Source organism: Helicoverpa zea, chromosome 30, assembly GCF_022581195.2.
Source record: "Helicoverpa zea isolate HzStark_Cry1AcR chromosome 30, ilHelZeax1.1, whole genome shotgun sequence".
In the NCBI taxonomy this organism is placed as follows: domain Eukaryota; kingdom Metazoa; phylum Arthropoda; class Insecta; order Lepidoptera; family Noctuidae; genus Helicoverpa; species Helicoverpa zea.
Genome location: NC_061481.1, coordinates 5297762 through 5314082, shown reverse-complemented (window position 1 = coordinate 5314082; position 16321 = coordinate 5297762). Strand labels below are relative to the sequence as shown.

At 37.0% G+C, this 16321-nt stretch overlaps 2 protein-coding genes across 2 annotated transcripts; one reads left to right on the top strand and one right to left on the bottom strand.

Moving 5' to 3' along the window:
* Positions 1–4629: 4629 nt before the first annotated feature.
* LOC124644458 (cleavage and polyadenylation specificity factor subunit 5) lies at positions 4630–8983 on the bottom strand. The gene is made up of 4 exons (XM_047183812.1): positions 8605–8983; positions 8175–8286; positions 7716–7806; positions 4630–5145 (listed from the first exon to the last, which is right to left on the bottom strand). Exons 1-4 carry the CDS (start codon positions 8835–8837, stop codon positions 4898–4900), a joined length of 684 nt encoding a protein of 227 aa, XP_047039768.1. The 5' UTR covers positions 8838–8983; the 3' UTR covers positions 4630–4897.
* A 132-nt stretch (positions 8984–9115) lies between these two features.
* On the top strand, positions 9116–14957 carry LOC124644459. The gene is made up of 4 exons (XM_047183813.1): positions 9116–9296; positions 9844–10012; positions 10540–10671; positions 13008–14957. The coding sequence occupies exons 1-4, from the start codon at positions 9191–9193 to the stop codon at positions 13222–13224; spliced, it is 624 nt and encodes a 207-aa protein (XP_047039769.1). The 5' UTR covers positions 9116–9190; the 3' UTR covers positions 13225–14957.
* The last annotated feature ends 1364 nt before the right edge of the window (positions 14958–16321 follow it).

The window sequence follows — 16321 nt, the reverse complement described above, 5'->3', positions numbered from 1 at the left end:
GAGTACAATTATGTAACTTTTCTGAGTAGATACCAGCATGGTAACCAACCGGAATCTGTAAAATTTTACTATAATCGAACATACCTACCCTTCGACTATTGTAATAAGGTTGAAAATCTTTTGAAGATTGGAGCAGTTTAAGTGCTATCGTCTGTACTTTCTTGAACATCAACAAATGAGTAAAAGTGAAGGAAAACCTCTTGAGGAAACTTGGACCTTGAAAGTGTGGTTTTCAATGAATATATTAAGTTAACAGTCAGCAAAAACGTCCCTTGTTATTCATAAAACAATGGTTTACTTTGAACATTGAAAAAAAAAATCATAGCATAGTTGTTTTAGGAAAACTGACGACGCAATTCATGTTGTCGGTGAACTATTGAAATATTTATTTTTATTGGTCTGAAAAGGCTGATGGCGTTACCACAACTTACCACGATAGTTTTTTCATAATCGTACTTCACGGGGGGACAATTCTTGCGTTTATCCGGGTTGGCGATGTAAAGTATCTTGTCTTTGCTAGTGGCGGTGTAATTTAGAGGCGTGTTGAAGAATTTCACGCAAATCTCCTTCTCTATTTTCTCGAAGGTTGACACTATTATATCTTGAGAGTGCATATCTAGAATTGGACCGATTATGGATTTTCTTTAGGTGAATTTTGGCGTCTTTCCTAGTTTTCTTCGTACTTAACGAACCGTGTTAGTCCCAGAAGATATCCCTGAGGGTGTCATGGGTATCTACTTTTGTAAGGATTCTTGGACTTTTGTAATTTATACGGTTGTAAAGAAAATTGGTTTTCAACGGCCATAAAAATGACGTATTCTTTAAGTGGCTAATAACAGTGGGATCCTAAATCTATGCCAGAAACATCATGTCAGACTTACCGTCGGTCGCACAAAGCTCCATTAAATCTATTGCTGACACTTTTTATCTTGTTGACAAAGAAAGAGTCAGCAATAGATTTAAAGAAGCTTTAACTTTAATGGAGCTTTGTGCAACTGACGGTTTCTGGCTTTTAATCCGTAATACCAATCATGTGTAAATGCATGGGACAGCATCAATTCGATGGGCTGAAAACGGTGGAACTCGTCATGACTGAGCCACCAGAATATTTATCGTTCCCGTCTACGGAATTATCTACTAACGAATATAGATTATGTTACCTACTGGAAGATATAGCTTTCTAATGGTAAATGAAAGTTTTGAGTTTATGCATTACAAAAAACTAAAAATAAGTAATTTTCCTCTCTATACTATTAGAAAAGATAAAAAAGTTTTGAATACTTACCATAGTCCTTCTTATTGATAGCATAATGTACAACTCCCTTACTCCACAACTTGCATTCTATAAAACTAATATAATAAAGAAAAACTGCAAAAAATAACAAACGCATTGTTGTTTGTGTAAAAAACTTTTATTTTAATGTTATCGTATTCATTTCACGACTTAACTGTTTTGTAGTTTTATGAGAAAAGTTGTGAAAGATCAATTTTAAAATCTGTCAGGTTGGAATCGAGTCTCGCATTGTCGGGTTCCGTATGGTAAAGCCTGAGACTCAGTTGCGCCATATTAGTCTAGAGGCACGTTTCGAAAGCAAGCTGCCGCATGCCGACCGCATGAAGTCGACTATACTTGAAACCGTTTTGGATCGAAGCAGCAGCAGCAGCAACAATATTTGTTTGTATACATCCAAACAGGGGCCCGATTCTCCTAAGTTAATAATGTCAAAATCGAATCACAATATGATCGCAATAGCAGTTTTAACCATATCGGGCATTCTGCTACTAATATAAGACCAATCGTATTCCAACGACATCCGATTGGTTTGCGATTGGTCTGCTATTTTGGTGATTTTGGTCTATACGGTAGTTTGCTCTACAATAATATTGCAATAGTTAATCATTTGCAGACAAAATGATTCATTATTGAATGACAGAAAAGAATAAAAACGTTTATTTCAAAGAAAAAATAGCGGAATGCCACATACGTTTCAATCGTAATCGAGTCGGGATTGGATCGCAGTCGAACGTGAATCGTATGTTGCTTAAGTAAAATTAGGAGAATCGAGCCCCTGAATGCAAGCTGCCGACCGCATGAAGTCGGCTAGCTGCGACCCTACTGGTTTGAATGTATTTACATGAAACCGTTTTGGATCGAAGCGACAGCAGCAGCAATATACAAACATCCAAACAGATTAGACATTGAGAACCTCCTCCTTCTTGTGAAGTCGGTTAAAAAAGCATTTGTATACTTAATTAAAATCACCGGTCCGCGGTGAGCAGATAAGGGTTTTTACTCGACTCTGCGGAACCCTAAGAGTTACCAGTTCTACCCATAATCTTTGTGTACCTACCAGAAAAGAAATAGAATGAAGACCAATAATAGGTAGACGGATGAATGAAGAGAAATCTAATTTCTGGAATTTGTGAATGATTTTCATACCTAATCTTACAAATGTATATAATAATATCATTTGGTATAATTCTTCATAACATTTAAAACTAAGGAATCTTCACTTGAAGAAAATGCAGAGCATTTTTTTTATTACACTTTGAAACATTTATCAATGAGTAAATTTTAAAACTGTAATTCCTGTATATCAGGAAACATCCTTATTTTAAAAAGTTTCATTTTAAATTAATTATGTTACGTAAAATACAATCCATTTTTATTGCAATTTTACAAGCATTGAAGATTGTTGAGTATATCTGTATGCAAATTTTGGTGTAGTTTTATATTATAACATTCTTTTTCACTACCATACATAACTATTTAAAATTCATTTACAATAGATTTTTCGATGGATGTATAACAGTTTGAATCAGATAATAAAATTAATTTAAGGAAAATAATAAACCGCCATTTCGATGTAGTCGATTAATAAAAATAGCGGCTAAAATCTATCACAGATAACACCAGTCTTTAGTTTACCTATATCTAATATTTAGTGTCCAATAAAGAGTCAAACTCTGCAGGACATTCCAAATTGTACCTACAGCCTTTTACCAACTATGTTGGGGTTCGCTTCCAGTCTAACCGGAGGCAAAAAGGATCAGTTTCACATACAAATGCAAAATGTTCAAGTTAACAAATTCGATTGCAGATCAAATTATTGTGGTAAACATGTTTTACTTATATAAAGTTGTCTAAAAGGCTTCGGCCCTGTATTTTCCATCCCACAATTACGGGAATAGTTACTACATGTTCAACTTTCAACGTTTTTTTTCTTTTTTTTTTATAAATATGTCATGAAAAATATTAAGTTTTCAGTTACAATTCTTCTAAATCATGATTTGTCGAGGAGTTAATGTACATATGTTTCTTTTACACATATTCAGATAATTTCTTTACCAATTAGATATTAGAGCATTATGTAATTCTGAAGCTAGTCTAGTCTTTGGTGCAGTAATAATCACAGAAAAAAATGTATATCTGTCTAGCTTTTTTCCAACTATGTTGGGGTCAGCCTCTAGTCAAAGAGTACATACAAAGTTAGAAATAATTTTTCTATAGTAACACTTAAGTCTAAAAACAATCTTCTTTCTTGAGGTACAAATAAATAAAACGCAGCTGAAATGGGAGAGTTTTGTCATATTTTTGTTAAATTCCACTTAATTCTAGCAATACAGTACACAAGTTGAAGATTTCATGACATATACAATTTTGTAATTATATGGTGGAAATAAAATTTTACTTCTTCTTGAAGAATTTGCATGCTCAATATAAATAAATTGATCGTCAACATATTTAATTTGACAATTTTAATTCGATCATCATCTGCCTAGACTTTTTCCCAACTACTTGTATGTTGAAGTCAGCTTCCAGTCTAACTGCTTGCAGCTGAGTACCAGTGTTTTACAAGGAGTGACTGCCTATCTGAACTCCTCAGCCCAGTTAAAAAGGCAGCCCAATACTTAGGTAAGACTGGTGTCAGACTTACTGGCTTCTGACTACCGATAACAACTGCCAAAGATGTTCAATGACAACACAGTTTAACGTGCAATCCGAAACAAAGTCATTGGTGTCTAACATATACTGAAAGTACATACAAACTTAGAAAAGTTGCATTGGTACTTGCCTGACCTGGAATCGAACCCACACTTATACTTGAGAGGTTGGTCCTTACCCACATTTATTTCATTGAGCATGCAAAATCCCTCTAAAAATATTGTTTACCTAAATGTTTAAAAGGATATAATATTCAGTTTTGAAATCATGGTTTTCTGGTTATATCTATCTATATCAGTCACACACACACATTCGAACATTTATAGTCAGACAAATTCTCGTATTTCAAAATGTATTTAATTTAATTCTGATGTAGCCTCTATCTTTTGGTTTTAAGAATTATTCCGAAAATAGTCATCATACGGGTGTGTGTAAATCTACATGCACATTGTGTTTATATGCGAAAGCTTGAGAGCAGTCAGCGGTGACAGTCTCCCTCTGTACTACCCGTGCCGATAAAGAATGGGATTAGAAATCGCGACAGCTGTATTTACCTCTCGCTCATACACTATAGCACATGAGCGAGAGTTGAATACAGCTGTCGCAATTTCTAATCCCATTCTTTATCGGCACGGGTTGTATACACTATATATCACGGCGGCGGCTATTCTCATGTAAGGAGACCAGCCAGCTGCGCAGGACATATTATAGTGCACGCACATTTGCTTGGACACAGGTGCACTCACTATTCCTTCACTCTCATAGCACGATGGGACGACAATCCGACACCATCGGAGAGATCACAAGGCGGACCGACATTTACGTGTTGCACAATTTATAACATTGGTAAGAATTTAACACTGAAACAATTTTTTTAACAGGACCAGCAGTTCCCGAGCTAGATAGAGACTCCATCAAAACCAACCATTTTACTATACCTTACAAAAATCCTCACATATACACGAAGTTAAACCGGCACAGACTTTGTGACAACGATGAAATAATCGGTCCGTACCCCTGAGCGTTGTCATACAGCTCGAACAAGGGTGCTGCGACGAGCTTGTAATTCTTGGGTACTGCGAATAGGGCTCTGTCTTGTAGTTGGACGAGGAAGAGACGCTTGTGTTCCTTCGGTTTTGTAATGTGGGGCGGTATGTAAGGGTATTGGGGCGGCTCGAAGTTGGGGCGCCACCAGTTGCCTGGAAATTTAAGTTTGAGTTAGTTAAATTAAAGGAGAATGGGCAAAAACGGATGGAGCTTTACCTAGTAGCGGATAATACCACACAATATATGATTGGAAAGGATTTTATACATGCTTCAAATTTTATAAAGGCGAGAAGTCCCAAAATATCGTGAGAGAAAAGGAATGGGTAGATTAAGTCAGACTTGACCATAATTATGAGTACATAAAATCGTGTGTATTAACTTTACATAAAAATGAATATGAAGTGATGTGTATCGGGTGTGTCGTTCACAATCACATTAAATTCTATCGCATATACTTTATGATATTCTATGGCGAATTGTAAAACAAATAACCTAATCTAATCCATTTAGTGGTTTAGCCACAGGAGTCATTTTTCGTTTTTATAATTTACAACATCATGTGTAAAGCAGAGATAAAGTTAGGAGTATCAATGTTTTGATCAGTTGACAGCTGTCAGTTTTCAAGGGAGAATTCATCGAGCTTAGAATTATAAGGAGACGCCGTGTTGTTATTGACGTATCTATAGTTATATAAATATGGGCGAAATATGAAACAAACTATGCAACATAGTTCTCTCTCACTCTTTCTAAGCAGATAATTATATTTGAAAACAGGGACAACAATATTTTTGTGGTTGCGTGAAATGGTGACATTTACTTTTGATATCCTCCTGTTTGTAGGTGCGTGCCATATCTGGTACATATGTCATGGTAGTTGTGCTGTCAAATAGGTGCTCTTCGTGACTTATTTTTGCTATTTTATAGAAAATCACTCGTGTTTACTTTTAAGACTTTACTATTTCAGTAGTGAATTTATCAACGAGTATGCCTACGTGTTGTATCGTGAAGTGTGGTGCAAGTAAGCACAAAAATCAAGCTGGATTGTCTTTACACAGGTTAGTAACCAGTTTTTGCTAGATTCTACATAAACTAATTCACATCGGATAAAAAATATGTTACGGAAACATGAATTGATGGTGAAAGTACTAATATTTAAGTTTATTTCTGTATAAAAAGCTATATTTAGAAATAAATGTTGTTTACAATAACATGTCATATTGGCATAGTGCTGTACAGTTGTCATAACTGTATCCACTTTTATAATTCAGTTTTTACTAATTTTAACAACAGAAGTTACTGTTCCTAAGACACTGAGCCCTCAGAGTTGTGTATTATGTTGAATAGAACATCTCTATTTTGTTATTTACTTAAGTACTATCTTTTCATCGCGGTATTACTCGCGTTCCGATGGATCTAATTCCCGTACCCGAACAGTAATAGCCTATGCCCACCGGGTAAAGTGTAGCTTTCAAATCGGTCAACTTTTTTCGGAGCCTGTTCAATCCAAACAAATAATCAAAGTATAGATAAGTTCAAGTTTTGATGTTCTTTAATTAAAAAAACATTTTTTGCAGGTTTCCTATACGAAATGATTTAAGGACAAAATGGTTAGAAGCTATTGGTGAGGAAAATATTAATCCCAGACATAAATATTGGTTTGTCTGTTCGCTTCACTTTGAAGATAGTTGTTTTAATAGAACACTGGATATCTTAAGATTACGTGACAACTCTGTTCCCACATTATTTTTGGTAAGTCTTAAGATAGTTTTTTTTTTTTTTTGTTAGACAAATCCTATGTAATTACATTATTAGTACAGTATATCTCTCCGTTCAATCGTTATTAAAGGAATAGTCTTTTTTTCAGACACCCAAAGAAGGCCCCCAGGAGTCGTTGAATAGCTTGAAAACGATTGTAAATTATTGTATTTTTTTAAGACAGTATCTACTTATGGCGTTTCTTGCGGATTCTTCTTCATAAGACCGAATCTTTGGCACCCTGCAACTAGTCTGACGTGAAAGAACTTTCATAGGGCTATTTGAAATAATAAATAATTACTTTGCCTGTTTTTTTTTTTTTTTCCAAGGTTTTTTTTCCCTACTGAAATGACTCCTCCCATTTGGTTGATGTTGTTAGGGTTATTAGTATCAGTGAAGTTAATGTGATAGTTAGTTCTATGACGAAGAAATTATTTATACTAGGTTATTTTTATGCACCCAGTAAGACTCGTACGTACTTCTAACTAGAATACAATATCGATATTTGTTGAATCCGGTAGTGGTACAACCCTAGTAATGGCAGCCATTTTAGTTACTACTGCAGACTGTAGGTGTGCAGGTTTTTTTCGTGACATTTCCTGTCCCTATAGTTATAAGTCAATGGGAGAATTACAGTTCTTTGTAATGACTGACTTTTATATGGTGTTCTAATTTTCACACATTTTTATTCTATTTACTTTGTTTGAAAAATTCATTTTTTTATTTTTACGTATTTTTCTTTTTTCTTTGTGTTAATGGACATATATTAACCAGTATATTAACGCATTTCATTTAATGTGATTATGAACGACACACCCGATATAATTGGAAAGGGTGTTTCACATACTCCAATTTTTATTTTAAACAGGAAGTAAAAAATTGCTGTATGGAAAAACATTTGAGTAATAAAGTAAGACTTTGCGATCATAAGCAATAGAGGTATTTAATAAAGTAAAATATAACATACCAATGGTATCCTCAATGAGCCACTCCTGTTTGACTCCATCTTGCCTGCCGAGCGTCTCTGTCAGCAGTCTCTTCAGACCTTCAATCTCATCCTGAAACCCACAGACAGAAGTTTTAAATATCATCATCATCATCAAAGTCGTTCCCCCATGGATTGGGGATTGTGACCATCATTAATCTCAGTCAGCAATGAGTTCCTTAAATTGAACAGCTTAACAGCCGACCAGCAAAATAACTAAGATAATACTAGCTGTCTCATATGGTTCCACCTGTGCGCCAACAGAAATACCTGCACCCTGTTAAAAAGTAGACTATGTCCTATCTAAAGCTCCAGCTAAACTATGTGTTTACCAAATTGCATTTTAATTGTTCAGTACACACATATTGTATGAAAGTGCAAGAGACTTAACAGTTACTTTTGCTAATTTTAGATAGCATGTAATGTGGCTGATTCTCTCACCTCGCCAGGGTTGAGCTCTCCTCCGGGTAGCTTGAAGAATGCCGTCCCCAGCTGCAGCAGCAGTACATGTGGCAGACCATGCTCGTGAACTAGTAACACCCCTTCTACTGACCTGTGAGCGAAAAGTAAATAGTGTTAGAGATTTCTATATTTTATTAGTGAGATTTCTTGCGTGGCTGTGTCTTTGGGGTGATATTCCAGTGTGGACTCATACATTGGTCTTGAGCAAAAATTTTTCTGATGACTTCAGCCTCATTGTGGCTATCCTAAGTGATGGAAATCAAAAAGCTGGTCATTATATAATTGAAGATTTTTTTATTATTATTGACATACTACGAGTCCAGAGTGCTTTAACACCGTTCTTAAATAAGTACTAGCAATAACTTTGTCAAAAAATGCAAATAGTCATCAAATTCACTGAAAAACTAACCTCCTCATGCCGATTTTCGAGAACTCCTCCCGCATCCTCTGAAACCTGGCGGGAACCGACGCATCCTTCTCAAACAGCGGCTCCTTAGTTCCAAATGTATAATTAGTCAATGGATACAAGTTTATCGTCCTATTTAAAGTCATACTTGAAGCAGGCCCTTGACTGTTCTGATGCTGCATACCGGGTCTAGCTGGCCAGTTTTTGTTCCCTGGAGCGCCTTGCACTGCGGCCATTTCAGTCTAAACAAACTAAAATAACACTTTTAGTGTGTTTTGGTCAATGTTTCAGTTGTAATTTGGTACAAAATCACTAAAATTAAAATTGAAGACGCGATAACGCCAAACAAGCCGCGGCCATTATGATTTTTAGTGATGTGGCTGCAGTGTTGATAACAAAAATCGTATTGTTTGTCGATTATGAAAACCGTTATCCATGGTAGCATCTCTAAATAGTAATGAAAGTGACGTTTCTATCACTGTCTCTTGTTATCAGTCAATTTACGAAAACGGGATAAAAAAAAAAAAAAAATATATCGTGTTGTTTTGATTCTAGTTAAGTTTTTATTTCATTGTAACTGCATTAAAAAATGTCTCAACAATTAGAATTACTTACTGAGAGTCCATCGCTATGGACTACTGTATCGTTATTAACACCAGAAATACAGAAGAAGGAGATAAAACCCTTTGTGATTCGTGAGTAATTTTGATAATTCAATTAGAACTGTTTATTTAGATTTAACTCCTAAAAAAACATGGAAAAATTTAGTAATACAGCCCTGGTTATATCGTCACTTGAATGTATTAAGTGTAGTCCCATTATTTGCGTAATAACATGGGAATAACTTTACCAATAAAGTCTGAGTAAATAAAGTGAAGTAAAGAGAAAACAATCGAATTTGTGCATGTTCTGCGCCGCCCACTCCAGTGTACATGATATGATACCAATGTTCATATTATAAATAAATCACTAGCATGTGCTATATAACAAGCGCCACCAAAAAAAAAACTACTTAACTTAATTTATTTAAGTTTATGTCTATCTTTTTCTATTGTATTATGATATTTTTTCTTTAGTCTCTGTCATGTTAAGCTACTTTTTTCATAAATACAGCTTCCCTGACATAGTTAACACACAACCTTAAGTTTATGAGTAGTCACAAGTTTCCATAGCTTCGCTGTCTTACATTTATAAATAACTCTCACTCTACTTCACATAAATATTTGATTTTTAATTTTCCAGTGGCCCTCAAAGAGCTAGAAGGCAACCCAGACAGCAGAACGTCCAGCATAATGAACACAGACAAATTCTCAGCTGTGAGGGAGGTGGTAAGGCACTTTGCGAGGCTGCGCTCTGCTACAAAGGAGCCGTGGGGGCAAGATGATGTGCGGACGTTTTTAGAAGGATTGAGGTAATGATTGGGTAGACAGAAGTTGTTACATAAAGAACAAAATATCTTTGTTTTGAAAAAAAAAAAACTTAGATACTTTTTACACATGTTGCCAAGTAAAGTTTGAGTAAAAACTTACTGCCCATGTGTATATATTTTTTTCAAAATCTTGGTTACTGGAACTGTTATCTAAATAGCATTAGTTATAAGCTAAAGCAATGGTTTGTTTGAATGTGCTAATCTCAGGAACTACTACTGATTTATTTAGCAAATTCTCTCTTCTTTTTATTTGGGTGCTCCGTGTAGTTCTCACAGGATGCAGCTGGCAACACTGGCTCAAACTGTTGTAGAAAACATCATGAAATATAGCATTGTTTTCAAATTAGATAATGTACTAATATATAAAAAATCACAAAATTTATTTTTATTTTTATCCCATACTTCCCAAAATGGAAAATGTTTTCAATTCCAACACTGCTTTTGTTTCTTCGCACAATACTTCATTGTTTGCCAACCAATTTGATCCAATTTTTTTTCTCCAATTTCAGGTTTTCACCGGAATGCGTATCAGAGTTCACAACACTGCTGTGCACGGACAAGATATATGAGAATGTGCCGCTGCACCTGAGAGTGAAACCCGGACTGGCCAGCCTACAGTGGAAGATTGATATCTCGTTATGGTGAGTTTTATTTGCTAGCTATATGGGCACCACCCGTACCTGGTTAGAGAGTAGTCCAAATATTATTCTAATGTGTACGTTACATTATTGCCAAGTTTCATCAAAATCCGTTAAGCTATCTGCACAGGAAGAAGTAATAAACATACACACTCATAAACTCGCATTCATTGTATTATAGTTATCGGCACGAATCTTAAACTCTGACCTTCACCTGCGCAGAAGTAATTTATTGGATCCACTTTGTGGTATGAAGTGAGGCGCGGGGGCGGGCTAAAGCGGTGATTGGCCTGCAGTGCATCGCGTCATAGCCGTCACTCGGGATTGGTTCTTTGCTAATAAATCACTTCTGCGCAGATGTAGGGCAGAGCTCAAGATTCGTGCCGATAACTATATCCCACCCAAAACAAAAATGTGAAAGACTGCCAAGTTCGATAATATGGGAATGCTTCGCCTATAAAAGAAGTGAGATCTGAATAAGTACCAAGTTCCATACACATACTTCAGTTAAAATAGTTACTTTTTAATGATGTTACTTGGCAAGTTTTCGCACACCTTGTTATAAACCTACTAAACGCAATGAATCAAGTATATCATTTTCTATTAAAACTTGCCAAGTAACATAATTAAAAAGTAACTATTTTTAACTGAAGTATGTGTATGGAACTTGGTACTTATTCAGATCTCACTTCTTTTATAGGCGAAGCATTCCCATATTATCGAACTTGGCAGTCTTTCACATTTTTGTTTTGGGTGGGATTTCATTTATTTTTGTAAGGTTGTTTATTTTATTTTTTTCTTATGATTAAGTTAGTTAAGGAAATGTCTCATTTATACTATCTTTCAGATTTTTGAATATGCACTATGCTTCTTACAAAGAAATGAACTAGATTAACTAAATGGACTAGATTTACCAACTGACTGACATGACATGTTATCATATATTATGTTCGTGGATCAATGTTACACATTCGTTATTTTCGAAAGTGACTCACACTTGGCTGTTTTCAGATTTTTACTTTACTTTGACTAAATACAAACCTTTGTAACGAATTTCAGATCGGTACGATCATTCGAAGATATATTATATAAATATAGATAAACTAGCTTCCGCCAGCGGCTTTGCCCGCGTGGTGTGTTGATAAAAAGTAGCCTATGTGTTAATCCAGGGTATCACCTATCTACATACCAAATTTCAATCAGATCGGTCCAGCCGTTTTTGCGCGATTGAATAACAAACATACATCCATACATTCTCACAAACTTTCACATTTATAATATAAGTAGGATTTATAATAAATTTACACCGGGTATAAATTTACACCTTCATTATTTTGAAACCGACTCACACTTGGCCATTTTCAGATTTTTCCCTTTACCTCGACATAAAGACCTACCTCCATGCCAAATTTCAAGTCAATACGACCATTGGAAGTGGTCTAGGTTTTTGATGAGTGAGTCAGTCAGTCAGTCAGTGAGTGTATAGTAAAAATAGCCATTTTTTGACGTCAATATCTCAAGACCTAGTATAGGTATATTAATGAAATTTTGTATTTTAGATAAGTGAGGGGGTCTCAACAGATACTAGAAATTTGATATGCTTAAATAAAATAGATTTTGAGTTATAGGGGGGTCGAATTTGGCCCGAAATGGTTCGTGTAATATATAACCCACGGCCGGTGTGTCGCTTTTTTTGCTCGAACTTGGCGGACACACTGCCGTGTGTCTAGATCTAGTAGAAATAAAATTTTTCACAATAACCCAATTACTTACCCTGAATAAACAGCACTTTTCGAACATCAAAATTATATGAAATAGCCCCCAAAAATGCCCACCCTTCACCACTTCCTATATGTTTTTGCTGGGAAGAAGTGGCGTAACAAATTAAGCTCCCCAGCAATTATATTCTAAAGTAACTAATACAGTTATCTGAGTGTTTTTGACTTCCTCGTTGGTCTAGTGGTGGCAAGCGCGGCTGCTGTACCCGAGGTCTCGGGTTCGATTCCCGGGTCGGGCCGAAATCGCTTTGTGGGTTTTCTTAAACTTTCACAAAGCAGCCCGTAGTCTGGAAGTTGGCGATTGATTCACCCGTGCATTGGAGAGCACGTAAATGTCGGCCCTACTTATGATCTCTCTCCGGTGGTGTCGGATTGCCGTCCCATCGCGCTATGAGAGTGAAGCAATAGTGAGTGCACCTGTGTCTGCGCAAATGCTCGTGCACTATAATATGTTCTGCGCAGCTGACTGATCTCTTTAAATGAGAACAGCCGCCGTGGCCGAAATCGGCCGTGGACGCGATCATCAGTTATCTGTGCTTATACAAATATTTTCTTTCACAGCCAGTCTTCAATAGCATCCGAGACTGCATCAGCTCAACGCACCAAACAACTAATGCATAGAGACACATACATCATACTAATATTAACTCTCACAGACGGACAAACGCTCACATACAGACTATCTTATGAGAAATTCCATGAACTTAGGTATACTATAGCTAGCGCTTTGAAAAGTATGATCGTTTTAGAACGTAGGAAGTGTATGAAGAGGGAATGACATAAGTTTTCTTGGGGGTAGACTGGTGCCTGTCTTTCTCTCTCTCTTTTGAAGTATGCTGTATGTACATGGAGTACAAAATGATTAGCGGAGGTGCTGTAACGGAAAATCTCCTAAGAAAAGCCCGAAAAAATACGGGTGTTCGGGAACGTTACTGTCTTTGCCCTTATAAATCAAAATCAAAAGTCATATATTCAAAATAGGCTGAAAATCAGCACTTTTCGAACGTCAAATTTACAAAGACAGCCCCCAAAACGCCCGCCCTTCACCTATCCTTCATATACGCTTTGGATCCTTTGTAATACCAAAAATCGTTGACAGTTGTCACAAAGAACCCGAACGCCTTGTTAATTCACTCGTAACTGCCAGTTTTGGTCATGTCCCACTGTATATATTTGACCTAGAAGGCGGCTGGCCTACCTGCCTTATGGCATCTCCGCTCATCTATCCTTACTCCGCGTGTATGTAATAGAAAGATGAAGATAGTTTTGGTACTGTCCCTCTTAAATAGGAGTTGTTGAGTTAAAGCAATAAAAATAGCTTGCATATGCTCAAGTTATGATATGAATCTTGAGCGCTGACCTTCACCTGCGCAGAAGTTATTTATTGGGTCCCTTTTGTGGTATGAAGTGAGGCGCTAGGGCGGGCTAAAGCGGTGATTGGCCCGCAGCGCATCGCGTCATAGCCGTCACTCGGGATTGGTTCTTTGCTAGTAAATCACTTCTGCGCAGATGTAGGTCAGAGCTCAAGATTCATGCCGATAACTATACAAAATAGTAGATATGTCGTAGTTTATGGAGACTTAAGGTACGTTTTAGAAGCAAGCTGCCGACTGCAACTTGCAGCGACCGCGTGAAATCGGTCGATATCTGAAGCCGACTGCTGTCGCTTTCATCCGAAACGATGTCATGTAAATATTATAAGTACTGGTTTGAATGTATTAACATGACATAGTATGTATATACGTGCAGCTGCGACCGACTTCATGCGTTCGCGGCATGTGCGGTCGACAGTTGCAGTCGGCAGCTAGCATTCAAAAATTACCTTAAAGCATGTTTAGTGTATGTCACGTCACATTCCACTAGTTTATCATTATCTAATATTTTGTTATAACAAGAAAGCTAATGTACATTTCGAATCATAAATAAAAATAGTCGTTAATATTTGAATGAATAATAATTTATTGATTAAGTAGGTAGTATTAGGTAATTAAATTGTAAAAATTATGAGACTTGAAAAGCTCATTTATCATGTTTGAAAGTCCCTTCTTGAAAGTCGGGTAAAATAATTGTTTACTATTTAATCTGCTTAATTTCTTGCCATGCAAATGGTGAATTATTTTGAATAGAGCACGTTTTAACGAAATTGCTAATGGTTCTATGTCTCTAGCGGTGCTAATCGCAATGTTTTGATAAAGGTGCTATATAGAAATGTTATGAAATTATTATCTTTTGTCAATATTTTTTGGCAAAAAATACCATTCGTATATTTGTAACATAGAAATATTAGATTTTGGCAATAGATTTGATACGCAATTATTAAGCAAAAGAAGGCTCCATGTAGCCAGCTGTTAATGACAATTCTGGACTAAAAGCATGGAAAATAATTTATTAAAAAGTTAATGCACCCGTTGTTTGAAAAGAATAAACTTGTGTCACTAATTTAATAATGATGTAAAACAATAAAGAATCTTGTTATAGTATATTTTTTTATTAATAAAACTATGAACAATATTTAGCGATGTTTCTTTTTTACCTATCCAGTAGTACCCCTGAAGTAGATGTTACTGTTATAGCCTTTTCATCGTCCCACTGCTGGGCTGCGGCCTCCTCTCACACGGAGAAGGATTGAGCGTTAATCACCACGTGTGCGAGATGCGGGTTATGAAGTAGATGATTGTATTCTGCTGAAATTTCCTCTATTTTGTACAAATTTCACAGAAATGTCCTAGTATAATAATCTTCCACGCCGATTTCGGCAACGGCGACCACTTCGACCCTAATGGCGTGCGTGTGCTCTCATGTGGCTGGAGTATCCAATTTTGTGCGTGAAAGTCCGCGCACACTGCGGACATGTCAGGGTACCAGCCACAAAGTTGTAGTTGATAGCTACAGGTGGTCGAGCTTTCAACTCATCTCGTTTGGCATCCAACTCAGAAAGTCGGCGTGCTTCAAAGTCAAAGACTTTGGCTTTAATGCGGCTTCTCCAGTCTCTGCGGTTGGATGCCAGATTCTCCCACTGAGACGGGTCAATGGAACAGCTTTTCATGTGACGCTTCAGCACATCCTTGTATCGCAGCAGCTGTCCGCCACGTTTCCGCTTGCCCTCCTGCAACTCGGAGTAGAGGATGCGCTTGGCCACTCTAGTATCCGGCATGCGCAGTACATGCCCGCACCAACGAAGCTGTCTCCTCATGAGGTATGCTTCAATGCCACCTACATTGGCTTTCCTCAACACTTCTGTGTTACGCACACGATCAAACCAACGGATATTTAATATTTTGCGCAGACATTTGAGGTGGAAGCGGTCTAGTTGCTTGATGTGGCGTCGGTACGGTGTCCATGTTTCCGCTGAGTAGAGTATACAAGGCAACACAACTGCCATATACACAGAAACCTTTGTGGATATCTTTAGGTCATGGGAGCTGAAGACCTTCTTGTCGAATTTGCCGAAAGCAGCGGCTGCAGCACCAATTCTGCTATTGATTTCGGCGTCAAGGTCGCACTTTGCTGTTATAGTGCTCCCCAAATATCGAAATTTATCGACCTGCTTCAGGACATCTTCACCAAGCATAATGGTCAGTTCTTGACGTCCGTGATTATCTGAAGACATTACTTCTGTCTTTTTGATGCTGATTTTTAGACCAAATGTACAGCACTGCTTGTGAAGGTTCGTGACTAGCTGTTGCAGGACTTCAGGGGATTCAGCCACGAAACAGAGGTCATCTGCATACATAATGTCCTGTATATGTGCATAGGACACCTTTGTGGTCGCCTTGAGTCTATTCAGGTTGAAAAGTTTGCCGTCAGTCCGATAACGAATACGAACTCCTTCAGGAGAAGAATTCAATACTTCCCGGACTACAACTGCGAAATAT

What these genes read in the sequence shown, in the direction of transcription:
- LOC124644458 (XM_047183812.1), bottom strand. Translation starts at nt 8,837, where the DNA reads ATGGCCGCAGTGCAAGGCGCTCCAGGGAACAAAAACTGGCCAGCTAGA. An exon ending in GAGAGCTCAACCCTGGCGAG is followed by an intron (nt 7,807 to 8,174) that starts GTGAGAGAATCA and finishes TGTGGGTTTCAG; the next exon opens with GATGAGATTGAAGGTCTGAA. An exon ending in GCTCATTGAGGATACCATTG is followed by an intron (nt 5,146 to 7,715) that starts GTATGTTATATT and finishes TTAAATTTCCAG; the next exon opens with GCAACTGGTGGCGCCCCAAC.
- LOC124644459 (XM_047183813.1), top strand. Translation starts at nt 9,191, where the DNA reads ATGTCTCAACAATTAGAATTACTTACTGAGAGTCCATCGCTATGGACT. An exon ending in ACGTTTTTAGAAGGATTGAG is followed by an intron (nt 10,013 to 10,539) that starts GTAATGATTGGG and finishes CTCCAATTTCAG; the next exon opens with GTTTTCACCGGAATGCGTAT. An exon ending in AAGATTGATATCTCGTTATG is followed by an intron (nt 10,672 to 13,007) that starts GTGAGTTTTATT and finishes TTTCTTTCACAG; the next exon opens with CCAGTCTTCAATAGCATCCG.